Source organism: Lynx canadensis, chromosome B4, assembly GCF_007474595.2.
Source record: "Lynx canadensis isolate LIC74 chromosome B4, mLynCan4.pri.v2, whole genome shotgun sequence".
NCBI lineage: Eukaryota > Metazoa > Chordata > Mammalia > Carnivora > Felidae > Lynx > Lynx canadensis.
The window spans coordinates 38,180,886-38,208,520 of NC_044309.1; the positions used below are offsets into that span (position 1 = coordinate 38,180,886).

The window sequence follows — 27,635 nt, forward strand, 5'->3', positions numbered from 1 at the left end:
GTCCAAGAACAACAGCAACTGCTTGTTCCATTATAAACTCAACTAGCTGAAACCCGCTGAGACACGGGGGGAATAAATTATCCCCAACAAGCTCTCCTGCTAAAAGCCAGGCCCCTCCACTGCTACCACCCAGCTCCCCTCTGCTGGCATCTCAGCAGGGTTTCTGGAGCCTGCCTGCTGGCTGTCCCCTTCCGATGCCCTTTCTACCTGCTGTGATGGCTTCTTTCTAACCACCACGTGTGACAAGTCAGGAGGCTTCGGGCAGAGGACTAATACTGCAGGTGCCCGGAAACAGAGAGGATTGGATTTTATTCTTCTGTTTCTTCATGCTCTTTACCCGAGAAAGATACCTCCGAAAGCACAGGATCTTAGCTGGTCTTGCAGGGTGACTCAGGAGAAGCAGGATCTTCCTTCCGGACAGGGGCTGTTTGGGTGATGATGAGTGAAATGGCTGACAATGGGTACACTGGGGATGAGCCTGTGGTCAGCTTGTGGAGGACCTTGACTGTTAGGCCAGAGGGTTTGGGCACCTCACACAGGCAGGGGCAGCCAGTGAGCCCCTGAGCATAGAAATGACATGGTGTAAAAAAGCAGCCTTAGAATAATTGGGGCAGTGATGAGAGGGGTGCTGGGATGGTGATGGCAAGTATAGGGGGTCTCAAGGGCTGGTTGAGAGTTGAGTCATCTGCAGGTGCCGCATGACACTCCCTTGGGCTCAGTCTGCACCCTGGTGTCCCAGCCCGCAGGGTCAGGGGGTCAGGAAGGGAGAGCCTTGGCAAGATTCATTTTGCATCTGAGTGCTGTGGGCCCAGGACACGTTCTCTCCACCAGGGATATATTCTGGGGTTCACAATTTCCCTGGTGTTCTCTCTGCTGGGATGGGGGAGGAGAAGGCAGGCCCTCCACTCCTAGAGGGAGGGAGACCTCAGTGAGCATTTTTGGTCTGGGCAGGTACTTTGTCCTCTCCTTCAGGAAGTGACTAAGGGTGGAGGGAGCCTGATCCCTTCCCCGGCTTTTGAGCCGCTATTTGGTTTTTGAGACCAAGATGTCAGGCAAGTTGGTTCTTATCCTCCTTCTTTGCCCTCCCACTGAGGCTGCAAGCAGGATGGGGTACCCCAGATCCCGAGCACTGTTGGATAACCCCACGCCATGACCTTTCTCCTGGTGCCCCAGTGCCTGCTCCTTAGGGTCTGCAGACAGAGAATGATGGGTTTGTCCGGGAGCAGGCTTCCCCTGGTGACTCCGGCAGAGGTTCTGTGGCATCTGAATGCATCTGATCTCCGTGGGCAGTGTGGCATGCTCTCCGGGAGCCTCACCAATCAGTCCTCATTGCCTCTTGTCCTTTAGGCGAGATCCTGAGATAAGGTGGCTGATGCATGAGTGATGGTGACACATAGGCAGTCCAGTGCCTAGGGAGCAGGAAGATGGGACTCATTTAACTAGTGTGGTGGTGGGGTGGGGGCGCGGCGCCTGGGTGGCTCAGTCGGTTAAGCATCCGACTTCAGCTCAGGTCATGATCTCATGGTCTGTGGGTTTGAGCCCTGCATCAGGCTCTGTGCTGACAGCTCATAGCCTGGAGCCTGCTTAGGAATATGTGTCTCCCTCTGTGTCTGCCCCTCCCCTGTTTGCGCTCTGTCTCTCTCTGTCTCTCAAAAAATAAATAAACGTTAAAAATTAAAAAAAAAAAAAAGTGTGTGCGGTCTGAACCCCTAGAGTCCTTAGAAAAATAATTTTACGTGAGCATCCGCTCTGTACAGGCACTATATTTACACAACCCTGTAAGTTCAGTGTTGTCTTCCTTTTGTAAGTGAGAAATTCAGGCCTGGAGACATTAAGTTGCTTTCCTAAGGTTGCATGGCCTCGGCAAAGATTTCAACTCACTCAAGTCCATTGACTTTCCAGCCTGTGTCCCATCTCGTTCTTGTTTGCCACAGCTTTCTACATCCTGTGGCCTTTTCTGTGTCCTGCCACTCAGGGTGCTGCTACTGCTCCCAGGATCTCAGGGGTGCCAAGAAGCTTAATCCATGTATACAAAATGCTACTTCTGAGGAACGTTCTCAAGGACAGAGGATTTCCAAATCCTGGTCTCCTCCCTCCCTCTGTCCCTCCTGTCCGCAGATATTTACTGAACCTTTATCATGTGCCTGGCACAGTGCGGCACCCCAGAGATACACGGGGGGCGAGTCAGAGATCTCTTATCTCATAGAGCTCATACTCTAGTAGGGAAAACAGACAATAAAAACAAACACTTAAAGTAATAACAGCTTGCCACACAAGATGGGAAGGAAGCAAGGGAAACTCGAAGGGTAAGAATAAACCAACCACATGACTACCTAAGGAAGAACATTCTGGACAAAGGAAGTACCAAATGCAAAATAGTGTGGTGCGCCTTGGGAACTAACAGAGGCCAGTGAGTGGAGCAGAGCACAGAGCAGGCAAGGAAGGCAGAGGCCGGATCACGTAGGGTCTTGTAGGCTGTGGGAAGGATTTGGAATCTGTTCTGCCCACGAGGGGGGACCTTGGAAATTTGAACAAGGACCATTCTGGCTGCTCTGTGGAGAATGGGTTATAGATGGGCAAGAGTGACAGCTGAGAAAGCAGAAGATGATCGCAGAGGTTCAAAGAAGGGATGGTAGCAGTGGCGATGGAGAGAAGTGGATGGACCGGAGGTGGAAACTGGGGGCAGAAGTGGCAGAACGTGGTGACGGATGGTGTGGGACACCAGGTAGGGCAAAGAGTCACTGGGGACTCTCAGGTTCCCTGTGACTTGGGCATCAGGATTTCTCCTGTGAACCTATTTCGTGAGAGATGCCTGTGAGACATTCAGATGGAGAGAACAAGAGGGCGAGTGGGTGCATGAGTCTGGAACCCAGAGAGGGGATGTCCTCTTCCGCCCCACAGTAGTCAGGCAGAGCACTTTGAGATCCTGGGAGGTGCTCAGGGCTGCTAGACATGGTTCCTGGCATAGTTCGTGCTTACTAATGACTAAGGAGAGAAAGCAAGATAATTGCGTGAACGAGGCACACAGAGGAAGGCCATTGGTAATCCCTGTGGTCATGTGCGTTGGGGTAGGGATGGCAACGTAGCTGCATTTGACAGGACATTTCTGTGCTGCTGAAGAATTTGGGTGTATTTGGTCTTCATGGAGGTGGGGCTTGCTTGGCCGTTACGGTCCTGGACAGTGTAAGTGGAGGTACCCTTTCCCCTGGGGTACCAGCTGATAGCCGCACAGAGCAAATTGTACCACCTCCGTCCCATCCTGCTGGGAGCTTGCCTTTGTGAAAACAGTTCCAACTTGAAAAAACACCTTTTGGGAGCCTACTGTATGCAAGGCACTGTAGGAGATGCAAAATGAGGTTGGCTTGGGCAAAGCCAACAAACAGTGAATATTTGCAGGGCAAAGTGTGTTAGGTACTGCGAGTTGTCAGGTGCTTCGAGTGCACAGACACAGAAGGGTGAGTGGAGTTCACGGACCCTTCATGGGAAGGATTGGCACTGCAGAGTGGTAGGGGGTGGAGGGAAGGGCATGGCTGGTGGGGGAGGAGCTAGAAAAGAGACAGGCCCACGGCGTGGGGTATATCACAGAGGGACGAGTACCTCAGATTGTAGGGGATAGTGGTGCACGAATAATGAAAAGATGACCCTGTAGGAGGTCTCGAATGGACGCCTTGCTGAGGAGTTCCAGCCATGTGGTGTGGGCTGCAGCAGCCTTCCAGGGGCTGGAACGTGAGGCCCGATGGGCGCCAGGCAGAGTGTGTAGATTGTGATGACAGAGAGGAGGTGGGGTGACCAACAGGGGCACCTCCCAGGATTCTGGCCAAAGGGGTGAGAGCAAATCTGGGCTGCGGGTGTGGAGGAGATGAGGTGGATGCAGGAGATTTGCAGGGATGTGGTCCAAGGATTTGAGATGGATGAGACACAGAAGGGTAGCAACGACAGTGGCAAACCTTTATGATGTTAGGCCGTGCTCTTGTTCTAAGAGCTTTACAAGCTTTGTTCTGTTTAATTTTCACAACCACTGTATACGGTGCACACTACATGGATTTTGTTTCGGAGGCAGTGCCCTTCTCTCCATTTCACACACAAGGGGTCAGAGTCACAGAGGTCAGCCAGTCCAGTTACATTTGGTGAGGGGTAGAACTGGGATTCAGCAGCCAGGTACTCACGCCACAGCCTGTGCTTGTAACTGCTGGACACAGATCCATGTTGTTTTGTTTTTGTTTATTTTCAGAGAGAGGGAGAGAAGGAGGGGGAGGGGCAGAGAGAGAGAGAGAATCCCAAGCAGCCTCTGCGCTGTCAGCACGGAGCCTGATGTGGGGCTGGATCCCACGAACTGTGAGATCATGATCTGAGCCAAAATCAAGAGTCAGATGCTTAACCAACCGAGCCCCTCAGGCGCCCCACAGGTCCAAGTTTAACTCTGGGATGGAAGAAGAGGTGAAGGACGCACGTCCCCAAGGCAGGGATACAGGTGGAGAAGCACATTTGCAGGAGCCTGGGACAGATGCGCTGATTCAGCAGATGGTGGGCAGACCATGGAAAAGAGGTACCGTTGTTCTGTGAGAGCAAAGGGTCTCGGGCATTTGTGACCCGAGAGGCAGTGGAGGCACCTGGTGCAGGTGCACGGTCCTCACCTGCGTCCAGTGTTTCCAGCATTCAGTGTCATGCTCACGGACGAGACTGGTGAGTCCTAACATGGACCAGCCCCCCACCCACAAGCGGTTCTGGTGCTGGCTCAGCCCCGCTCCTCTCTGGGTCTGTGGTGACCTGCTTTCTGCAGAAGGGGTGGAATCTGTGGGGCTACCCTGGGGGCTCGCTTTTGCAAAGAGGTCAGAATTTTCCTGACGTGAAGCCAGGCTCTGGCCCCCCTGAGCAGCTGTTGCCACGGACGTTAAAGGTTCTGTCTTCAAGTGATTTTTTTTTTTTTTTTAAGTATCTTCGGCTTTTGCCAAATGAATGGAAGCAGCACCTGTCCCTCTTACTTTGAGGGTGTCTCTTTGGTGGGTGCCCCTGGAGGCAGCACCCTAAGCCTCTCCACTTACAGTGTTATTTTTTCTATTTCTTTTGACTCCTGTGTCAGCCTGTATCTCAAAAAACACTCTTTTGAGAGCTTAAGGGAAATGTGGAACCGCAAAGTGCAAGCGCCTGCATTCTGCTGTGTCCTCATCCCTCTCTGGCTACTGCTCTCTCGCTCGCTCGTTCTCTTTTTTCTGTTGAATAAGCAAAAGCAAGAGCAAATTTATTCCTTGGGATCTCATATGAAAATGCGTAGTAATTGTTTCTTTTTGCTGTTGTCAATATGTTTCTTTTCCATTGGCTGAATTTTGTTCTCAGCACCCCATGCCAACTCACAGTTTCACATGTAGGTTATTTTCCCTCTGTTTGCTCTTTATGAAATGGCACCATTTGCCCCCTCCAGGTCTTGGTGGAGGGAGTGCTTCTGTGTGTGTGTGTGTGTGTATACACGCGTGTGTGTGCGTGTGTGTGCGCGCACGCACACGTGTGTGGCAGGGGTGGGAGAGAGGAGGGAGGGCCCACTGGGATCTGCTTTAGAACCAGGCCTCCCCGCAGCCCAGACTTGATCAAAGCCCTCACATTACTCTGCTCCTTCCAGGTATGGGAAGCGCCTGAGCTCAGAAGTAATCGATTCTGATTTATGTCCAGGTTGGGGTATAATTAGCAGTCTTGATTTAATGTCAGTGTGGCCTGCAACTTTGCCACCTCCTCCCACTGTTCGGGGGTATATGTACATGGCGGGTTCCTGAGGCAGGGTGCTGAATGGGCATCCGACTGGGCCCTTGACTGGGGGACCCTAGCCAGAGCAGGTCTCTCCCAGGGTCGTCGTTTCCTTAACTGGGGGTTTAGATCATGGGGTGAGCGTAAATCACATACCACTTCTCAGGCCCAGCTCAGGGCCTGGCACTCTCCCTCCCTTGGCCCCTTCCCCCGGAATGTGGACGGAATGTTCAGTCATCGTCCCTAAGTCACACAGCTAGAGTGAGGGTTGAGCAGAAGTGAAATCCCAGGATCTTAGGGCTGGAAGGGGTTTGGGATATTATCAAGTCCAACCTTTTGTGTTATGAGTGAGGGAGCTGAGAGGCTCCGGGGAGGAATCCACCTGCTGGAGGTTCGTAGCCCTTAGCAGCACGGTGGCATGTGCTGTGTGGTCGGGCTCGTCACCCCGCTTGGTCTAAAGGCTCACCTGTCGACTGACCCATAAGCCTAGGCAGAGCCACGCACCTCTCTGTGTGTGGTGCTGGACACACAGCTGGCCCGTCTCCCGCCATATGCTTGGCCTGTTTAAGAGCGTCAGGGACGGAAGGGGGTTGTGTACCAGGTCTGGGGAGGCACTCCTGTTGGGGTCGAAAACTTGCCTTGCTTCCGTGTTCCCACGTGTCTGCTTCACTTGGGCTCATTCTGTCCATACCTGGCTGTTGATAAACGAGGACCTCTCTGTGCCCAACACTGAGCTCGTTGCCAGGGAGATGCACAAAGAGGTGGGGTGGCGGGAGACGCCTGCCTGTGCTGCCGCTGTGGGCAGGAACACACCCCTGGCAGAGGTCAGCACTGGCAAATGGGAGAAGGTCCTAAGGCTGATGGGTTGTCAGACCGTCGAGCCACTGCAGGATGCTAGGTGTGGTCCCGGTGGGGTTGGCCAGCGTGGAGGAGGAGAAGGTGGGCATCAGCTGAGCCTCGAAGGCCCTGGGTTGGATGGAGAAAGATGAAAAGAGGAAGACTTCCCGGGTAGGGGAAGATGCTGTGAGCAAGGTGTGGAGGTAGACGTGTGCAAGGTGAGTTTGGGGGACCTGGCGATTCACGAGGAGGCGTGGGGAAGCTCTGCGAGAACGATGTTTTTCCTTTCGGAGGTGGCTCTCTACTGCTAGTGATGGGGCAGGCCAGCACCTGATTAGATTTAACTTGTCTAACGCAGTGACTTAGATCATTATTTTGGTTCAGAGCATTGCTGAGAACCTGACTTGACTTGTGACGGACACTTGCGTACCCGCCCCGAGTATGGAATGGGCCCCGAGAGAGGCACGGTGACTTCCCGTGTCTCCCCCTCTCTGAGAAGTCTGGGTCAAATGGGGCCCTTGGGATCTGGGGAGAGGAGGCCGTGAGCCCGAGTCTTGCTTTGGATTTACTTTGGTCCCTTCTGGGTCACAGAGCGACTTCTCGCCCGCCTGCCTGCCCGCCTCAGCCCGCCCCCTCTTGAGCTGGCTTTCCGCTTATCTTAATTTATTGATGAAAACTTGTTTTACGGTCCAGAGCACAGACAGCAGCAGCTCTCTGCCAAAAGAAAGCAGCTCACACATCGGGAAAGGGAGCTGCCTCCCGGAGATGGGTGGCTGGGGAGCAGCAGGACGGCAGGGTGAGTAAAGCTTGTCTGGGCAGACGTGCTGTGCTGTTTTGGAGGAGGACGGCCCGCGAAGGCCGGCCGGGGGTGGGGCTGGGGCCTGGGGACAGCAGGGCTGCAGCCTGGGCAGGACTCTCCACCTCTCTCCACCGCTGGCCTCTGGCTTACAGCTGCTCCGCCTGGTCTCGGTAACCTGGGTGAATGGGGACTGCAGCCCATAAATACTAATCATGACTCCCGTTTATAGCTTTGTACGTGGCACCACGCTAGGAAGTTTATTTTCATGAATCTCATTTAATCCCAGCTACGACTTCATGGTAGGTACCACAAATCCCCCATTTAAAAACAAGCAGTGGGAACGTTGTTTTCAGAGACTCCTTCCGCACCCCCCCCCCAGTCTGATAGTAGGTGAGGGCACTGAGAATTTGAACCCAGTCTACCTGGTTCCAAGGCCAGAGTTGTGCACAGCCCTCCCTGACCCGACACTCAACACTGGCCGGTGCGGTTCTACATTGGGGCTGGTTTTTAATCACCTTGACTTGCTGGTCCAGCTGGCTTGGTTGTTCCCAGAGCAGTGACCCCATCTCTGGCTCGTATGTGGCCGTGGCCAGTGCGGTGTCCAGCTCAGGGCAGAGACCTTGGAAGCACCTGGTGAGAGACTGATGTGTAAGCCTCAATAAGCAGGTTATCAGGCCCTCCGTGTTTTTCCTGTCTAAAATGTGGACAGCCTTTGAGTTGTTACTCTGTGGTACCATGAAGCTCTGTTTCCTGGTGGGTCAGGCCAAGATGCTCCTTGTATCCCTGTGTATCACGCAACTTGGTTCCAGGCACTGTGTGAGAGGAGGGCTTGACTCCTGTGGGCCACAATGTCCTCATCTATGAAGTGGGGTAACAACTCCTCCCAAGGCTGTTGGGGCTGTGTGTCCCCTTCAGCACCCCCTTCCCACCTGCCTTGACTCAGATTGGGCTAGAAACTTGTTGAAAAGCTTTCATAAAATGAGGTCTTGGATTTTTCTTAGGTCTGTAGGAGGCACAGAGAGGTTTCAGTCATAGGGTTCCGAGTCACATCACATTGAATTACGATCCCAGGCCTGCCAACCCCATGTGTGAGTTTAGACAAGATACTTAATCTCTGATCCTTAGTTTTTCCATATGCGAATTTGGTGGGGAGGGAAGTAATAGTAACTACCTTGTATGGTGTTGGGGGAGAGAGGTTGACACGGTACCTGGCATGTAATATGGGGTCAATAAATGCTAGCGTTCTCAGAGGTACTATTACTGTCTTCATCACCATCGTCACCCTGGACGCCACCCTGTCACCACTGCCATTATCCACCGTCACTGCCTTTTCTCTTCCTGCCCTCCCAGTGCACAAGTAGGCTTCCAGGCCACAGAGCCTCGCTCGCACACAGCACTGCAACCAGCCTTCCTTTCTCCAGATAGACATGTCTAGGGGGCGACGGCTTATTTGGGATGACCTAGGTCTGAGCAGTGGGGCACGGTGGGTCAGAACATGGTTTCTGGAGTCAGGTTTCCTGGGTTCCTTCACTACTTAGCCTCTCTGTGCCTTTATTGTTTCATCTGTAAAATGGGGAGAGTAATATAGCATCCCTGCCCCCTGCCACTGGGTTGAAAGGGTTAAATGAGGCAGGAGAGGCCAGGCAGTCGGGACTGTGCTGGCTCATGGTCAGTGCTCATGAGTGCTTATGCTCTGCTGGCTGCAGTGGCACAGTATCGAAGAGTTAATGCAGGGAGGTCGGGGCAGGGGCAGGGGTGAGGCGTAAGGCACTGCTCCCCTGCAAATGGGCTCTCTGACCTTGGACAGGCAGCTGTCAGCAGAGTTACCTGAATTGTGCGCACATGTGGAATAATAGGAGGGTGGGCTGTGGTCTCCTGTTCTGCCAGGAGGACAAAGAGGTAGGCAGGGCTTCGCACAGAGTGGGGAGGGGTCTCCGGTGGTCACTTAGGTTGCTGCGCTGACACCATCTCTGGCAGAGGGACCCGACTGTCACCAGCCCATGTCTCCCACAAAGCGTGTCAGAAATGCCAAATCCTGGCCTGGGTGGACACGGCTCCCATCTGGCAGTGTAAATAATCAGGCTGTGGGCACGGGATCCCTGGAGAGAAGACCAGTCATGTGTCGGCCACGTCCCAGGGTTACAGCGGAAGTGTATGTGGATGGCTGTCCTGGGGCCACAGATGGACCTGGTTGTCAGCCACGATCTTTCCGGATATCTGTATGTGTAATTATAGAGTGTTATTTGCTGAACTTGAGCTGTAGAAGATTATTAAAAGGGTGTCCATTAGTGATGGGCAGAATGGACGAGCCTCGCCGCGTGAAAGGCCCCAGTAATGGACATGTTTCCACTGTGTGGCTTTTCTTCACCTCTGGTGGGGGTGGGGGCACTTTCCTTAGACAGGAGAACGGTCCCCGCCCCCTTCCCCGTTCTCCCGGATGAGTTATAGTCTCATTTGAGCTCTTTGCCAGACAGATGTGATAGGAATTCAAGGGATCCTTGTCCTGCTCCCCTGCCTTTTCCAAGGAGTTTGAATAATAGCCCAGCACCTTGTGCGATATTTATATTCCAAGGAACACAAAGTGCTCGGCAGGTGTAATCCTATTCATCCTCTCTGCATCTCCAAGTGCTGGGGAGCTGGTTTCTCTCCCTGTCTTAGTGGAGCATCGTCTCTAAAGGCCAGGTGGCTGGCCAGAGCTGCACAGCACATCACTGTCCTCGAGCCTGCCGTCCCAAGAGCCGGGCTGCTGGCCGCCCTGCCTTCTCAGAGAAGCCCAGATGGCCACCGCTATCACTGTGATCCTTGAAGGCCGGTTTCCTGAGCCCATTCCTGCCTCCCACGGCAACCTGGCTGCACGTACTTCTCCGCACTTTGATGCTGTCAGAAGGGCCTTTCTCCCCAGAGGCATAAGATAAAGCAAATGCAGGAAGGAGAAAATATGCTGGTGATTGGAAAATCCTTTCTGCAGACTCCTCTAACGAGCTACTCGGAGTCCTTGGCGCCTTCCCTCCCAATTTACAGCAACCTTGGGAGTTAAGGCCGTGTCTCCTACTGTGGTCCCAGGCTGTGTCCCCCGAGGGTCCACCCCAGGCCCGGGAGCTCAGGCAGTCATGGCTCTCGGGGTGCGGGAAAGGAGAGCTACATGTACGATCCCTGCCCCAGCATAGACAGCACCCTTCTGACACTGGCACCCTGACTGAGTGTGTTACTGGGTGTGGGTGGCCTCAGGCTCCAAGCTGCTTCCTACTGAGTGTTGACAAGTTCCGGAGTTTGGGAAAAAGACATGTCCAAGGGTCATTCTCCACCCCCCACCCCTACCGCCCCAATGTCCCAGCCAAGGGCAGCCTGCCAGCTAGCTCAGGGAACAGAGCCTCTAGAGGGGGCCGGGGACAGAGGACTGTCAGCCTCCCTCTTGTGCATGTCCCTGTCCCTTCAGCCTTTAGCCTGCTTCCTTTTGTGTGCTCCCAGAGAGGGGCGTGAAACACCTGCGTGGTCTCTGTGCAAAATCTGTCTGTGTCCTTGAGCAGAATCTCCCGGTCAGGGCCTCCAGCTCCCGTTGCCAGCAGTGAGCGGGAGCCGGATGGGCTGGGGTCAGCTTGGGAAACGCTGGCTAGAAGTACTCCTGAGTGTCCCTTCCCCCCAGCACCCCTGTCTCTGTGCTCCATCTGCCCAGGGAGGGCTGCACTGGAGGTGGGAATCGATGTTTATGGACTGGTGAGTGATCACTCCTGCTTTGCAAGGCTGGCGGCGGTTTGTGTCATCCACCGCTCTCTGGCATCACAGCCACACATCGCTCCGTGGCCCTTCTGGGGGCTGTTCCTCAGGCTTCCTTCTGGCCGCCTCAGGGCCACTTCGGACTCTCTGAGGGGGTTCTGGGCTTGTCTCTACATCCTTTCTCATCCCCCTCTCCCCCCACTCAGTTTGAGAAGGCAGAGAAGTGCTAGCACCTGAGAAAGTTGATCTGGGACCTGCCATCAGATTAGAGGCGTCCAGAGGGCTCAGGGGCCGGGGTGCAGGTGGAGGTGGGGGAGGCGAGCCACGGTGCTCTGTAAGCCTTTCTCCCAGACAGAGGAGTGGTTGCAGAAGACCGGAGTTTAAAGGGGCTGTGTTGGGGGAGCACTAGGTGGATACATCCCCTTCCCTCCCATTTCTAGCCCCTGCCCTTTGCTCTCTAGACATCAGCTGTATCAGGGACTAGGCCTGCTCTCAGCACCCTCTGGAGCCTTTGGAGCCTGGGGACAGACCCAGACTCTCCCTGCCCCTAGGGCTGGTCACCCTGGAGTCCCACAGGTGCCTTGGTTCGAGTGAGCCCCTGGGCAGGGCACATGCCCTCCGTGCTGAGGTCCAGCCAGGAAGTCCAAACACATGGGCAGTGCTTCAGCAAAGCCAGCCTCCTCCCCTGCTGGGGTTGGAGGACCCCAAGCCCTATGTGCGGCCGGCTGGGGGCCAGGACTGCTGGTGACTGCATCTTTGCCTGCACCCCTGGAAGGGTGGCCAGGGGCTGTCCTCAAAGTCTCCAGTGAGGTCTCCCTCATCACGGACTCTTTCATCATCGTGTACGTCTTAGGGTTCAAGGGCACAAGAGGTATTATGACAGGACCCGTGGCCACTCTGACCTGATGGGGGGGGTTCTGGTGAGTTGTCCCCAGAAAAACCCCTAACGAGGCGTTACCACGGTCTCAGTGTCTCCACAAAGTTCTCTGGAGAGAAGTGGACTCTTGAAACATATAATTTAAGAGGTCTGTCAGCCTCTGAGTCTTGCAGCAAAACCAAACACAGCATCCCTGAAGCTTGGCCAGGTTTAAATGCTCTCTCCTAGAACCATCTGAGAAAATAACCTCATTCTGCGATAATCAAAATGTAACTGGGTTCTAGATATGCAAATGCTTTATGTAATGTTTATTTGGAGGAGAATTCGGCTCAGAAATATGGGTGTGATCTCCCTGTCACCTATGTAAGCTGGTGATATTGGGGGCTGCAAGGTGAAGATGTGAAGAAATTGGAGGCTTTGAGAGAAAAGTGTGGGGTCAAAAAAAGAATGACCGATGAGTCCTGCTGTTTCACTTTAAATTATGCACAAGCTCTATGTGAGCCAAAACCATGGGGGGCTGCCTGCCAAGCCAGTGGGGGTTTCGGCTGGATTACTAGAAGTATAGGACTCAGAATGTAGGAGGTGAGAGGGGTATCTTTGTACTCTGTGCTATCCCCTCAGTAGCTGGAATCTGACTTTGAGTGTGGGACAGGGATGAGCAGTGGAGGGTGACTCAGAGACAAAGCTGTAAAAGCCCTTGAATAGACCAGAAGACTTGGGAAAGGACCGTGAGATACAGGCCTTCCAATATTTAAAAGCCTGCCACACTTGTTCTCGGTGGCTGCTTAGGCAAAGCTAGGACTGATGCATGTGCGTGTCAGCCACAAGGAAGTGCGTTCTTGAGTTAATAAGAAAGAATTCTTGAGGACCCAGAATTGGACAAAGACAGAATGGCATGTACTGACTATTGATGGATGCTGAACGCCACGACCCTGGGGTGCGCAGGCGGGGGCTGGTCTGTGGGGACCAGGGACAGCCTCACAAAGGAGACTTCTCGCTGAGTGGCCACCTCCCCTCTGCTCTCTGATCCTCCTGCCTGCCGGGTGACTTTGGCAAAGACATTGTCTGGCTCCCTTCCTTCCCCCCCTTTATGGCTGTGACACTGAATGAGCTGCAGGCCCCTTGGAGGCAGGGGGTGTGGGACATACAAAGTAGCGGCCTCACTCCTGGTGCTGATGTCCTGTCCCTTTTCCCTGTGATGCAGTTCTTGGCAGGACGGCTTCTCCTAGGACCAGGCAGGACCATTACTAGCTGCACGTCGGGCTGTGAAATTAAAGTCATTTTGGTTTTCTTTTTTATTCTCCACATCCACTAATTTATTAAATGCCATTAAACGCTGCACTTGGCCCTGGCTCATAGAGAGCACTGGGGAGTGTTGAGACCTAGTGTTTGGAAAGCTCCTGCAAAGCAGAGGGGATGAGGCTGGCAGGGGGCAGGGGAGGTTGGGGGGGGGGGTTCTGCAGAGACACATGAGGCTTTGAGGGGCAGACAAACAGACGACTCACACAGGCAAATAAGGGGTTCAGGGGGCTGAGTTGGGAGTAACTTGGGGCACTTGGGGGTTCTAGGAACAGGGACGAGGGGATGTGTGGGGGCTTCTTATTCAGGTGGGTCTGTGTGTCTGGGTCTGGTCCTGTTCCCAGGCTGTGGCCTTCTCAGGCCCTCCTACCTGCATCCATCCATCCATCCATCCATCCATCCATCCATCCATCCATCCGTGAAGCTAATGTTTATGAAGTATCCCAGGCATGTTCTGGGCCCTCCCAGAAGAGGAATGGAGGAGACTGAGCCTGACTCCCAAAGTGCTGGTGTTTCGGTGGGGGGTGGGTAGCAAGTTGGCACAGAAGGCTGGGCAGGTCCCCGATGCGCTGCTCTGGGCCCAGCCCTGGCACAGGAGGTCACCCCCAGGGAAGGCCACCCCTGCACGGGGCAGAGACGGTTGGCAGCTAGGAGGGGACACAGGGAGTGGCTGTCCTGTGCTCTGAGTCAGGGGTAGAAGCTAAGGAGGGAGGTTGGATTGAAGGGGAAATCACAGGACTCCCCACCCCAGAGAAATGGGATGCCTGCATGAAAAATACATAAGGACACAAGGCAGAAACATATATTGAAACTACAAATCAATAAGATTCAAACTGAAGATGAAGAAAAACGCCACAGGGATATTCAGCTAATTACAACAGGCTTCATAACTGAAGTGAGTCTGGAGTGCTTATTCACTATATGGCTGTGTCCTGGCTGGGCCTCAGTTTACTGGCTGTGCATCAGGCCAATGGGCCCAAGGGTGACCAGGAAGAGCCTGAGATGGCCCCCTGAAAGGGCCTGTACTTTCTCCCTCTGCAGAGTCCGTGAAGGGCCTTAGGAGAGCCCCGTAGGAGAGACACCCCAAGGCATTGCCAAGGGTAAAGCACTGTTCTAGGCTCTGGGGATTTAGCAGTGAACAAAACAGACCCAAATCCCTGTCCTCACAGAGATCCAGGCCACAGGCAAGTGCAAGGGTAGGAACTTGTTTTCTCACATTTGGATGTGGATTTATTTGGAGCGCTGAACTGAGAATATTTAGAAATGCCCTCGGTTGGGGGAGGGGGCAGGGAGCAGGAGGGCTTGCTATTCAGGGTGGTCACTGGGTCCCCCCCTGCTTGGCGAGGGTTGCTGACCAGGTCTGTCTGGCTGGTGACCTCAGGTTGGTTGGTGCTGACTTGGCTAGATTGTGGTTCCCTGAGTCCTTGGAGTCTCTTCCTGCCCTGGGTTTGACTGTAGCTCGGTCATCTTAGCTGAGACAGTCCTTTGCTTTGGGAAGGGAATCTTCCTGAATGCCACGAGCTAAGTTCTCTGGCACTGCACACCTTGTCTCCTTCCTGTGCTGGGCACCGTCCACATGGGGCAGTGCTCCTCCCCACCCCCAACCCCCATGCCTGCGGCTCCCTCCCCTGCCCCTTGCTCTGGCTTCCTGTCTGTCTTCTTGCCTTCCTGCCCAGCAAACCTTTTCTGCTGTCATCCGCTCCCTCCTGCCCATTGCCATGCACCAGACATTGACCTCTCCCTGTTCCTGCCCTGGTTCTCACCAGCTCCCCAGATAGAGTCTGGCCAGCTCTCTACTCCTCCCACATTTTACTGTCCCTTTCAGAACTAGGACGCTGCCCCACTCTTGGAGGGAATACACTGGGTTCTTTCTGTGATGGCTGTTTCCTGGAGGTGATGGCCAGAGGGTGGACCCCTGGCATGGGGAAGGGGCTGAGGCAGGGTTTCTTGACCTCTATCCACATTTCTGGCTGGGTAATTCTTTGTGGTGGGAGACTGTCCTATGCATTATAGGTTTTTTGGCAGTAACCCTGGCCTCTACTCACACAGCAGTAGGAGCCCCACACTCCAAGTTGTGATGGCCACAAGTGTCCCCAGATGTTGCCAGGTGTCTGCAGGGGGGCAACATCACTCTGGGTTGAGAACCACCGGGTAGGGACATGAGAGCATCATGTCTCAGGCTTGGCTAAGCCCGTGCTGGCAGGGACCTGAAAAATTCTCTAGTCCAAATCCCACATTTTAAAGGAAATTGGGCCTCAGAGAGCTAAAGAATTGTAAGGTCACACAGGGGAGCAGCATGATGAAAGCAGCATCTTAGAAAAAGGATTCAGGCAGCTCTATGTTGGCTGGGCTGAAAAACAGGCCAGAGGCAGGCAGGGGAGCAAGGCTGGGGCCGGGCTTGAGGCAGGGGCTAAGGCCGTGCCTTTTACCGGTCGGCCCAGGCTCGGCATGCACTGGCCGGTCTCCTGGCGTCGGGTACAGAAGGGGCTCCACACCAAAGGCGGGCCAGGGAGCCAGGTCTGGGCCCAGCCTGGCAGTGCCATGGCCTTGCTGTCCTAATCTGTAAACTCAGGGCCTGATTGGTCATGTTTTCTTCCCACCTGGAGGCTCTTGTCCCTGAGTGCACTGAGATCCCACAAGGCCTCATTCACTGAGCTAGCCCCCTTCACCCCAGGGCTTAAGTACACACTGTGTGTGGGGACTGCCCCACCTGGAGGCAGCAGGTCTCACCTGGGGTCTAGCCTGGGGCGTGGTGGGACCTCAGACAGGAAGTGGGAAAGGAAGCACGTATGGGGACAGAGCCACAGTGCTGTTCTCTTACCGTGGTAGAGGGAGGCTGCTGGGTGGGACTTTGGGAAGCTTGCCGACCAACTCAGAGAATATGAAGCAAGATCATAGAACCATTTTGAGAGGGATGACCAGGTCCTGGGAATTTCTGAACTGTTGAGGTTTTCCCAGAGAGGGGCTCCTGGACCTCCCGGCAGTTCTCCCCAGGAGGGAGATGGAGAAAAGAGGTAGAGAGGGCCCCCGCCAGGCCCATGCCCAGTGGGCACTGGCTTCCAGAAAAAGCTGCACTGTGACTGAGGAGGGTCTTGGGGGCCCTGGTGTCCCCACTGCAGAGTGGTAACGGCATCTTGCCGCTCCGGGGGTCCCACAGCCAGGTCTCTTTAACAACAGGCTCCTCTACCTGCAGCCATGGGGTTTCCTCTCAGTCATTCCAGGCTCTGGCTTTTAGAGCCATAAATCTTCAGCATGAAGATCATGAATTTCCATGGTATGATTAATGAAAGAAAAATTGAGACGGCAGTATAGGAACTGACCAGATTGAAAAAAAGTCAGTATGAGAAGTTGGATGGAAGTTTCAGAGCTTCTGATCCAGCCTGGAGCGCCACCTAGTGGTTACAGGGGTGGTGGCAACCATCCCCCCACCCCCTGCAAAGCTTGGCGGGTACCCCATTGGCTGGGTGTTCTAGGCCTGAGTGTGCCCATACCTGGGGAGCCTTGATGTAGTTCCACTGGGACTGCTCCCAGGTGCAGGAAGCGCAGGACCACTCCATGGTGTGGGGGACCCGGGAACCTGCTCCACTTCCTCCTGTTCCTCCCCGGCTCCTTGAACCATCTCTGGCTTAATAATACATGGGAATGCCTGCACTTCTTTTTTTTTTTTTTTTTAAATTTTTTTTTTCAACGTTTATTTATTTTTGGGACAGAGAGAGACAGAGCATGAACAGGGGAGGGGCAGAGAGAGAGGGAGACACAGAATCAGAAACAGGCTCCAGGCTCTGAGCCATCAGCCCAGAGCCCGACGCGGGGCTCGAACTCACGGACCGCGAGATCGTGACCTGGCTGAAGTCGGACGCTTAACCGACTGCGCCACCCAGGCGCCCCTGCACTTCTTCCATCATGCCCTATCTGGGTCACCTTTCTGGTTCCTCATTTATGAAAATCCTACTCATCTTTTAAATCCCAGCAAGTCCTGTCAATCCTACCTTACAGATAAACCTCCTTGTACTGCTGTTCACCACTCTTCCAGAGCCACCTGGTGTAGGTCACCCCCAGCTCTTGCCTGATCCCTGCCGTGGCCTCCTGATTGCGCCCTGGGCTTCCCCCTTTGCTCTCTGGTGGTCTTCTCTGAGCAGCAGTCTCAGAGATCTATTGGAAATATAAACCATGTCACTCTCCAGGCCTAGGGGCATCCCACCCTGGTTTTCTTAAGTGATGCCTGCAAGGTCTTGTCTCATCTGACCCCTGCCACCCCACCTACTGGTCCCCCACCACTGTCACCTCCTCCACTCTGTTGCGGCCACCTGGGCAGCTTGCTTCTCCCTGGGCTGGCCAGGCTCAGTCCTACCTCAGGGCTTCTGCACCTGCTGTTCCCTCTATCCAGAACATCCTTCCACCACTTCCCCTCTTTATTTGGGTCCCTACTCAGATGCCACCATCCCTGACCACTCTGTCCCCTGAAACTTTCTAACTCGTGGCCATCCTCATTTTCCTTCACGGCACATACCATCACCTGAGATTCTATCACTTGTTCGCTTATCCGTGTGCTCTGTAAGAATAGCCTGTTTGTGAGTGAGGCGGGCGGGGTGGGGGGGAGTTGCCTGTGCTGCTACCACCTCCACCCCAGCACCCAGAACAGGCCCTGGCACTTACTACATGGGTGCTCTGTTTGGGTTTGTGGACTGCATGAGGGAAGAAAATGCCACCCCTGAGGGGCAGCCTGTGCCTCTCCCCATCAACCTCCAGGCATGCATGTGAGAACTGCTCTCCCCCTACTCGTGAGCCGCCTTGTCTTTGCTGGGCCATCTGTGTCTCCCCTCGGAAGCCGGAGCAGCTCGAGAGCAGGGATGTGCTTGGTTCCTAGGGTCATGGCACAGCCCCGGGCACATGGGAGCTGCTCAGCAAATGCCTTTCGGAGACCAGCACCTGGTCATGGCCATGCACTTCACATGCTTTCTTCCATTTAGATTCTCCCAACAGTCCAGAAGGTGAAGGCAGGCGGTGTCATTCTCATTGGGCATAAAAGGAGTTGGCAAGGTCGCACTACCAGGAAAAGCCGGAGCCGGGTGTCAGATCCACATCTGTACTTCCTGAGCCCTTACGTGTATGCTTTTGCCCTGCGTGGAATGTTGTGGTCCCCCACCTGCCCCAGGTCCAGCCGTCCTCTAGAGACTGCCTCCTCCAACTGACATCTTGGGCCAGGACAGTGGTTGCCTCCTCTGAGAACTCCTGAACTATTTATTTGGCACCAGTGTATACCGCGTGGGGTCGATGCTGCTTTTTTATTGTTCCTGTCTATGCAGCACAGAGGTCCCAGGAAGGCAGGTCTCGAAAGTGGCTGTGGCTCTTCTGGCACAGGATGCCGCAGCCTTCGGTACTCAATAAATATCGGTTGACAGATTGATTGGCTCCTCGGACTCCGCATACTTCCTCAGAGCTGCCGGAGGGAGCGGGGTGAGTGTCAGCTATACGGAGCATAAAATAAGGCAGCTGTGGAGACCCGCAGCCAGTGAAACCCAAGCGTCCCCAGGTGAAGAAGCGGTGGCGTCGCGGGCCCAGGGGGGCCGTGGAGGAGAGTCAGTTTTCGGGGCCAGAGCGTGGGCTGCTGGCTCACATGGATGGAAGGCGAAGGCAGTGATGGATTCTCATGGCCTGCATGTCGGCCAGCGCATTGAGTTCTTTCACCTTCCATCTGTGGGAAATTTGTTCTTCAGGCTCCTGAGAATAGTGGGAAAATGGCCCTGCTGGACAGGGCAGGAGGACGTGGTCGCCGGAAGGCCTGGCCCTGAGAAACCGGACTCAGAGAGTCTTCCTGGCCCCAAAGACGAGTCTTTACTCACCTTCCCTGGGCACCGCGCTCCTCCTCCCAGACTCCTTCCTGAATGCCAGGGCCTCTCCACTGACAAGTGGGGTAACCACAGCCACTCATGTGTGTCTGGGACCATCAGTGTTTGTTACAGGATTTTGCCTGTGTCGTTTAAAATTTGATCCTCAGAGTGACCCTAGGAGGTTTGTGAAGCTGGCAGGGTGCCATTTGCCAGATGCGGAGACTGAGACGTGGAGAGGCTGAGGGTTTGTCTGGGCCTCAGAGCCGACACGATTAGGGCCCGTGGCCCTATCTGACCTATAGCCCCGGTCTCCCCCTTTCCCAGTCTCAGAGTTGGGGGTGGGGACATGCAGCCTTTTGGGTTCCATGGAGATGAACACAAAGCGGTGCTGATCTAACGGCTTTCTTTTCTCTCCAGCTCTGTGGCTGTGGGCTGCTCGGAGTGGGCATTTGGCTATCCGTGTCCCAAGGCAACTTTGCCACCTTCTCCCCCAGCTTCCCCTCGCTGTCTGCAGCCAACCTGGTCATCGCCATAGGCACCATTGTCATGGTGACAGGCTTCCTCGGCTGCCTGGGGGCCATCAAGGAAAACAAGTGCCTCCTTCTCAGTGTAAGTGAACTCCATACCTGCAGCCCTCTGAACTCCCTGCATCCGGGTCACGGAGACAGGCAAGGCCTGAGACGACCGCCAGCCTATTAGATGCCCGACAGAAACTGCTTCTAGGATGTTCTCTCCCCGACCACACCCCTCTTCCTCACGATCGCGTATCCCGGCCCTAGTTGTCCCTTCCACTCCTCGATTGGCTATCTCCTTCATCTGCCTCCCTTAGCTATCAGGGACTCCTCAGGAGCCGTAGCTGGCCTCTCCCATACCTGGGAAGCCCTGTCTAGGTGCTTCCCGTCCCCAGCTCCCCTAGCCCTTGTGTGCACCCCATCCCTGGCCGTGACCACCACCGTGTGCCCACACCGACACTCTCTCTGCAGTTTTTCATCGTCCTGTTGATCATCCTCCTGGCAGAGTTGATCTTGCTCATCCTCTTCTTTGTCTACATGGACAAGGTAGGCCTTACAGGAAGGGAGGGGTATGTGGGGTGGCAGTGGGCTGGGGTCAGGACAAGCCAGAGGAGAAGCATGGACAGAGAGTACCTATGAGGAAGGGAGGAAGGAGAATGGCAGCAGGAGAGCTGGGAGAGGTCCAGATGAAAGGCTTTTGGTAGGGGGAAGCATGGGGAAGGTGACTTTGAGGGGAGTGTGGGGGGTTTATTACCTGTGTAGTCTTAGGAATCCTCTGGCATTAGTGAGCTCCCCATCACCGGGAGCATTCAAGCATAGTTGTGTGGAGCACTCGGAGAAGGGACTCAGGGGCCTGCCCTCTACCCGACAGGTAAATGAGAACGCCAAGAAGGACCTGAAAGAAGGACTATTGCTGTACAACACAGAGAACAACGTGGGGCTTAAGAACGCCTGGAACATCATCCAGGCTGAGGTGAGGGGCTGGGCCTGGCAGGGCGGGGGGTGGGGGGGCGCGGCTCAGACTCACCCTGGGTGACCGAGGATGCATCTGGAGAGGGACAGGCAGCTGAGGGAAGGAGGGGGAGCAGGGCACGGGAGCGGGAGTGGTGGCCAGTGCCTAAGTGGGTACAGGGGACCAGGGAGGACAGGTAATCTAGAAGAGCAAATCATCCAATCCCTTCTTTTCTGAAGCTTTGGCATGGATGACAGAGTTTGTTGCCCTGATTATGGGTCAGGCAGGAAGGCCTTGATTCTAAGAGGGGAACAAGTCAGAGGTCCCTCGTTAAGCCCTGGGGAGGGGCCGGCAGCCAGCTTGGGACGATCCACAAAGCAGAGGGGTGGTGGGCAAGCAGAGAGCACTCCTGCCTCGTGTCCAGTGCCCAGCTCAGTGTGGCAGGTGGGTGTTACCTTGTCTGCACTCTGGCCTCCAGGAAGGGGCTGTCACTTCCCTTTAGGGCCCAGCTGAGGCCCCAAGAAGGAGGCCTTTGTCTCTCCTCTGCTGAACCGCAGGGAGGCAGCTTTCGTGGGGCCAGGATGGTCTAGGCAGGGGGAGGCACAGAGGAGGCCCGCGGGCAGTGACGTGTCTGACCCGGTGCCTTCCCACCTGCAGATGCGCTGCTGTGGCGTCACCGACTACACAGACTGGTACCCAGTGCTGGGGGAGAACACAGTGCCCGACCGCTGCTGCATGGAGAACTCCCAGGGCTGTGGGCGCAACACCACCACCCCTCTGTGGAGAACGGTGAGTCTGGAAGCTGCTTCCCCAGGTCCCCCTCCCAGAAGCTGGTGTGGAGGACAGTCTGGCAAGAGGACACCTGCAGGGGAGGGTCGCCTGGGACAGGAAGGAACTGGCTTAACAGAAGGTGGGGTGGGGGACGCGCAGGACTGAAGCCAAAAGGCCGGTGGCCAGCGGGAGGGCTGGGCCTGCAGTCGGGAGTGTCCGAGGGTGGAGGTTGAGTGGGGGTCGGAGGCCGTGCAGTGGGAGCCTGTAGGTGGACCCCTGGGTGGGGAGGGGCAGGGCCTGCTCAAAAGCTAGAGGACTGGGGCTGAGGGTCAGAGAGGGGCAGGAGACAAGAGCAAGGACAGGGACAGAAGGGGACGTGAGGTGGGGGCTGGGCAGGAAGGGGCACTCACAGTCCTGTGGTGCCTTAACCTTTGGTCCTGGTCCCTAGGGCTGCTATGAAAAGGTGAAGACGTGGTTTGATGACAATAAGCATGTGCTTGGCACGGTGGGGATGTGCATCCTTATCATGCAGGTAAGAGGGCTGTTAGGAGCCTCGCAGCTGGAGCTCCCGGCTGGACCTAAGCCAGAGGCGGAAGACGAAGCGCCACACACACACACACACACGCACACGCACACGCACTAAATAGCTGATCCCAGCAGCCTGGAGCCCCTGCGCTGTCCTGCTCTGCTCTGTCCTGAGGCCTCCATCCCAACGCCTGTCCCAACCCCGCAGGCGCAGTAGGGCTCTGCTTCCTGGGCATCCGTTCCGAGCCTGGGGCCTGGGGCCAGCACCGTGCAGATCCCCTGTGTGGGTCTGCTTGACAACACGCCTGCCCTACTTCACGGGGACACTTACCCTAGGACTGAATGGAACCCAAGTCCTCAGGTAACACTTGAGGTGTTCACACTCCCTGGGTGTCTGTTCTGGCCTCGGCACCCATTAAATGTACATGAGCCGGGCAGGTTGCTGAGCGTCTGTGCCTTAATTTCCACATCAGCATAATGGGCATGATCATCACGCCACTTCTTAGCATGAAGTGAGCCCCATGTGTGGAAGAGGGCGTAGAGCAGTACCAGGCAGCTAGGACGTGCTCAGTAGGTGTGAGCTGTTCCTAGCAAGCATTCGGTGCCCGGTTGTCCTTTGCAAGCCCCGCATTCGGTGCCCAGCTGCGCTTTGCGAGATGGTGGAGGGGGACCAGGAGGGAATCCTGCCTCCCTTCCTAAAGATGAAGGTGGCATGGCCGGTGGGGAGCAAGAGTCCCCTGACCTTTCTGGGGATGCACATTTCCGGGCTCCCTCCTTGGTCCATTTATGTATGGCTCCAACCTGAGGCGAGCAAGAATCTTCAGTGCCTGATTCTCCCTGGAGCTCTTGAACTTGACTGGCTGGTCCACGGGAAGATGGGTGACATCTTGTATCTTTCTTGCCCTAAACTCTTGGGTCTGGGGGTCTGAACGTGTCTGATTCATCCAAGAGCTTTCCAGCTCAGCAGACAAGCCCGCTGTCACTTTTGCAGAGCTCTGATGTGAGATGAGCACACGGGGGCAAGATGCTGTTCAGTATTGAGAAGAGGGCACCTCTCAGCTGACTGTGCTCAGGCCTGGACCAGAACGCCAGAGCATCACCAGCCAGGGTCTCCTCCAGTTACGCCCAAACCAGGAGAGGCACGCAGCGTCTCCCGGTCCCTAGCTTTGTGGTGTGTGCCCACGGCATGCTACCCATGGTGACAGTGAGGCCCCAGGCTGGCTTCCTCCTGCACTGCTCTGGGCCACCACCCCCTTCAGGATTCAGGAGTTGAGGGAACACAGAGGAGTGTTAATGTTGTCATAAGCACATCAGTGGTGAAGACACACTGGCTGCACCCAAAACATCACGTCGTGTATTCCAGAACTGAACGGAGGGACTCGGCTTGGGTTTTTAACGTTCCTGTCCCCTTCCTGCCCCCACCTCAGTCCTGTGGTAGCTACCAGTTAGGGCCGGGTCCTTTGTGCTTTGGGTCCTCACAACAGAACCCTGAAATGGGCAGATTCCTGAGGCTCAGAGAGGTTTATGATCTTCTGTACAAACAGCTCTGAGGGGCTGAGCTCAGCTGTGTGTGACCTATTCTGTCCACCACTGTTTCCCGTCCACCAGTGATTTTCAGGCACACAGGTGGGTACCCCCGCTTGCCCTGGGGCTTCTGTCCAAAACCCTCTCCCCCATGTCTTTCAGATTCTGGGCATGGCCTTCTCCATGACCCTCTTCCAGCACATCCACCGGACTGGTAAAAAGTACGATGCCTGAGCGGGCTGGCCGGGAGCACCCCAGCCCCCACGCAGACACTGTGCCAGGGAAGAAGATTTGAGCTTTGTGTTGCCTGCCCGCGCTCTCCAGACTGCTGACCCCTGCACCCGACTCCCCCCGCAGCCCACCCTCCCCCAGCCCACCCCGCCTCAGCCTTCTTGGTGGGTGGAGGGCCAGGGAGGAGGAGGTGTGGAGGAGGCACACAGAGACCTTGGGTGCTGGGGGCGCCTGGATTCCTGCATCTGTGTATTTGCCAAAGAAGACAGGGTGGGCCGGGTTCATGCTCCAGGAGCCCTCCAGCACTGATGCGTTTCTGCCTCTGCCCTTCCTCACGCTGACACTTGGTCCCCATGTGGGTGGGGCGCAGAGTGCTCCCTCCTGGTCCAGAGACTGCCCACGGAGCCACGGGTGCCCACCGCCATCCATGGGAAAGCTGGCGGGGGGGGGGGCGGGGGTCTGACTGCCTCTGGGCAAGGCCCCCGGGAGCATCTTGCCCAGGCTTTTTATACCTTACAGTGTAACTTTTTTATTTTATTTTACTCTGATTCTGATTATTCAGGAATATTATCTTCCAGATAAGTTTAGGGTTAGCTTTCTGATTTATAACTTTTTACTGCGTTGATTTCTGTAATGGTTTGATTTTTCTTTTTTTTTTTTCCTGAGGGTGGGGGACAGGTGCGGGGAGAGAGGATGTCCCGTCAGGTTTGAATCAGGACAAACCACTGTGCAGCTCTCAGGAGTCCCCGGGGAGATGCACCAGGCCTGTGCTCAGGACGTACCGAGTGGGAGGGAGAGTGGGCCGGGGTGTGCGGGGCCCGCGTCGGTGGCACAGGAGCCTGGATGAGGCGTGTACAACAGAAAGGCACAGAGCAGCGTGGAGGGGCACCCTGCCCGGGGGCCATAGGTTTGCTGATGCTGGCTCCAGAGGCCCGAACGGTTGGGGGTCCGTGGGGGGCCGGCGAAGTGCTTTGCCAGGAACGTGGCCAGGGCCGTTGTGGGTCCTTCTGCTTCACCGATGAGCAGTCTTTTCTTTTTCCCGTCCTTCCTTCCTCCTGCCCTCTGCTGGCACCGGAGGCTCCCCCTTCCGCCCCATGCGGGCATATTCCCGCGACAGGTTCTGCAAACCCCAGTTACTTTCACAGACATTCCTGCTAGAAACTCTCGGACAAATACCTCTCTAGTTCAGATGCTGCTCACTTTCTCACATTGCTTCTGGAAGGGGAAGCATTCCTTACGTTTTGCTGCTCAGACGGTGGCAGAGGTCCCGTGACCATCAGGAGAGGAAGGTGGAAGTAGTGCCCGTGATCATTCCAGCTGTACTCACTGGGCTGCACATTCCCTGCCGAGAGGGAGGGGAAGATGACCAGGGGGTCCCGGGACCCTCATCCCCTTCCTCAGGGTTCATTGATGGTGGGGTGGTGGCAGGTCTGTCCTCCGTGGCCCCGAGGAGAAGCACAGGGAGGTCAGACTGGATCTTGCTACAGCAGCCCCAGGGAGAAACAGCCAAGTCACGGTGTAGAAGCTGAACAGGCCGGGTGGGGTATCTGACTGCAGCAGGGGGGCCCTCAGGCTTTAAGCTGGTCTGAGTGTGTTTGCAGTTAAAAAACTAAAGTCAAGAATTCATGGGACTGAGCTTGCAGAGGCTGTCCACTGGCCGGCTAGGATCCAGTGCGCTTCCCCGACCCGGCCTCATGTGGGGCAGCTGCCTGTTCCCTGCACCGTTTGGCTCAATACCTTGATTTCTCACCAGGCCCACGTCTCCTCTCCAGCCTGCACTTGTCTGCTCCAAAAGCTGAGACCTGGCCACCCAGCCGGCAACTCCTGCACCCGCTGAAGTAAAATACAGGGGGGACCAGAAGTATGGAACTTTTGGTGTTCAGGAGTCACGATTTTGGGGGATGAGAAGTGGAGAGTAAGGTGGGCTCAATGAGTCAGGCAAGGACCCCCCACAGCCCACCCCACGACAGAAGTGAAGGTGCCCATGGCAAAGCTGGGAAGGTGGGTCCTTGGGGGGACAAAGGGGCCAGCACATGCTGGAGCCAAACTGCCTTCCTGGGTCCTCTGGTGCCATCTTCCTGGTGCGGGACTTCAGTTGCCTCCCTGGGGACTCCCAGCTGCAGAGCACAGAACAGACATGCTACTGCGTCACTGTGGAGACGCGCTCAGCCAACGCCGGCTGGAGTCACACAGAAGGGACTGGGTGTGTAATGACCTTGGGGAGGATGGGGCGGGCTTGTTCATGCCTATCAATGCAATTTCAGTTTTTGTTCAAATCAGCAGCAAAAGCCCAACACCTTGGGGGGGTGGGTGTGTGTAGCCTCCCTGGCAGTCTTAGTTTCTAGAGCTTCAGGGATGTCCTCTGGCCCTGGAGCCTCCCCCGCGGTCCCCCTCTCCCCACCAGCGCCCCCTCACCTGTCCGTTCATGGAGGCTTGTCCACAGTCCCTCAGACCGCCTTCCTGCCTCACCCTGTGCTTGGCCGCTTAGGCATTTGCTCGAGTCTCCTCTGGGGGAAGGCACGAGGGGTGGGGGTGCTCTTCCAGACCCCTCGCCCTTCCTGCAGGGTGGATCCCACACATAGAAGGTCACGCCACACGGTGTCTGTGGCAGCCCAGTGTCTTCTCTGTTTCTCCTGACTGTGCTCCCACTGGGGCAGCACTAACTCGATGAGCTCCCTCACATGTGACTTCCCTTGCCAAAATCAGCGTCAGTTTGGTCAGGTCTGATGCAGTTTCCAGATTCGACTTAGAAGGTCAGGTTCTGGAGACAGCTTCAAGGGGGTGCCGGCCGAGACTTGGCCTTTCCCTGTAGCCATCTTGCAGAGGTGGTGGGCGAGCAGGGACTGAGAACCACCCTTGGGGGGCTGTGGCAGGTGTTGGGGGACAGTCTCCACCCTCAGACCCCCGCTGGAGCACTGTCACCCCCTCCCCCACACCAGCATGGGCCAGCACCTTGGGCTCTCCAGAAAGGTTGCTGCCCCACCCCAGACCCTCGCACAGATGTTCTGGTTTGACTTGGACCTGGGTGGCCATCGCTCCTTGCTTTGGTGGCCCCAAAGCAGTCCAGGTAGATGGAAATGGCTGTGCCCTCCTCTGCAGCCCCCTGCCCACCCACACTGGTGGAGGTGCTAACTAGCAGGGACCTGGTGTAGGATGGGTGCCAGGTGCCTGAGTCCACCCTTTGTCCCTCTGCCCTTCTGCGACCGGCCTCTCCCGGTCCTGGTCTCCCCCTCACTCCTCTGCACCTCAGCGAGGCAGTGGTCCCGGCGGGTCCTGGCCTCCCTGCCCTGAACGGGCACCTGAGGGCCAGAGCCAGGGGCTCATGCGCACACCCTGCCCACCCCCGGGGAGCGTGGGAGAGCAGGGACAGCACGCTTGTTGGTTTTAAATGCACTTTTCTGCTTGCAATGCCGTATCTGTGCGTTTCCTTCATCCTGGTCCTGGCTTTATCGAACACCATGTTTTTAGCATGTTTTTAAATAAAAACTGATAATGTGTCAAAAGCACAAACAGGTGGTCTCTTCGTGGTTTGTGTTCACTCCGCCATGACTTCTTGTAGTGGTTGTTGTGAGGGACACAGGACGGATCAGGCACTGGCTCTACCGTTTGTCTAGGACACCCCCACGGCAAGGACTTCATCTCCCCTCCTCGAGCCCAGGTCACAGGTCTGCTGGGGGAGGCGGGGCTCAGTCCCCTCTAGGGGTGCCCTTTGCCCAGTGACTGGATGCGGGCTTGGTCGGGAGCTAGTCCGAGAGGCCCGAGCTCTCTGTGTGAGGGGTCAACTCCCACCTCAGTACCTGTCGCTTCTCACACATGGCCAGTCTTGTGGAAAGGCCCAGAAGTGTGTTGGGGGAGGGGGAGGGAGTAAGTCATTCATGGCTTCCTGTAGGGACAGGGCTTAGGTACAGTCTCTCCCTGATCCCTCTGACGTTCTTAGTGGGCCTGACAGCTCTTCCAGGATGAGCGGACCTCACAGCATGACTTGGCCCAGGCTGTGCTCTCAGAGATATTCTCAGGGCACAGGAAC

General features: G+C 55.8%; 1 protein-coding gene across 6 annotated transcripts in view; it reads left to right on the forward strand.

The window, feature by feature from the left end:
• Nucleotides 1–27,118, forward strand: part of TSPAN9 (tetraspanin 9) — a 204,249-nt gene extending 177,131 nt beyond the window's left edge. For all 6 annotated transcript variants that reach the window (XM_030321446.1, XM_030321445.1, XM_030321444.1 and 3 more), the window contains 6 exons: nt 19,511–19,702; nt 20,077–20,151; nt 20,477–20,578; nt 21,215–21,346; nt 21,777–21,860; nt 23,540–27,118. In XM_030321446.1, the coding sequence (XP_030177306.1) occupies nt 19,511–19,702; nt 20,077–20,151; nt 20,477–20,578; nt 21,215–21,346; nt 21,777–21,860; nt 23,540–23,611 (657 nt within the window). In that variant the 3' untranslated portion in view covers nt 23,612–27,118. The remainder of the gene's footprint in view (nt 1–19,510; nt 19,703–20,076; nt 20,152–20,476; nt 20,579–21,214; nt 21,347–21,776; nt 21,861–23,539) is intronic.
• Nucleotides 27,119–27,635: the final 517 nt, after the last annotated feature.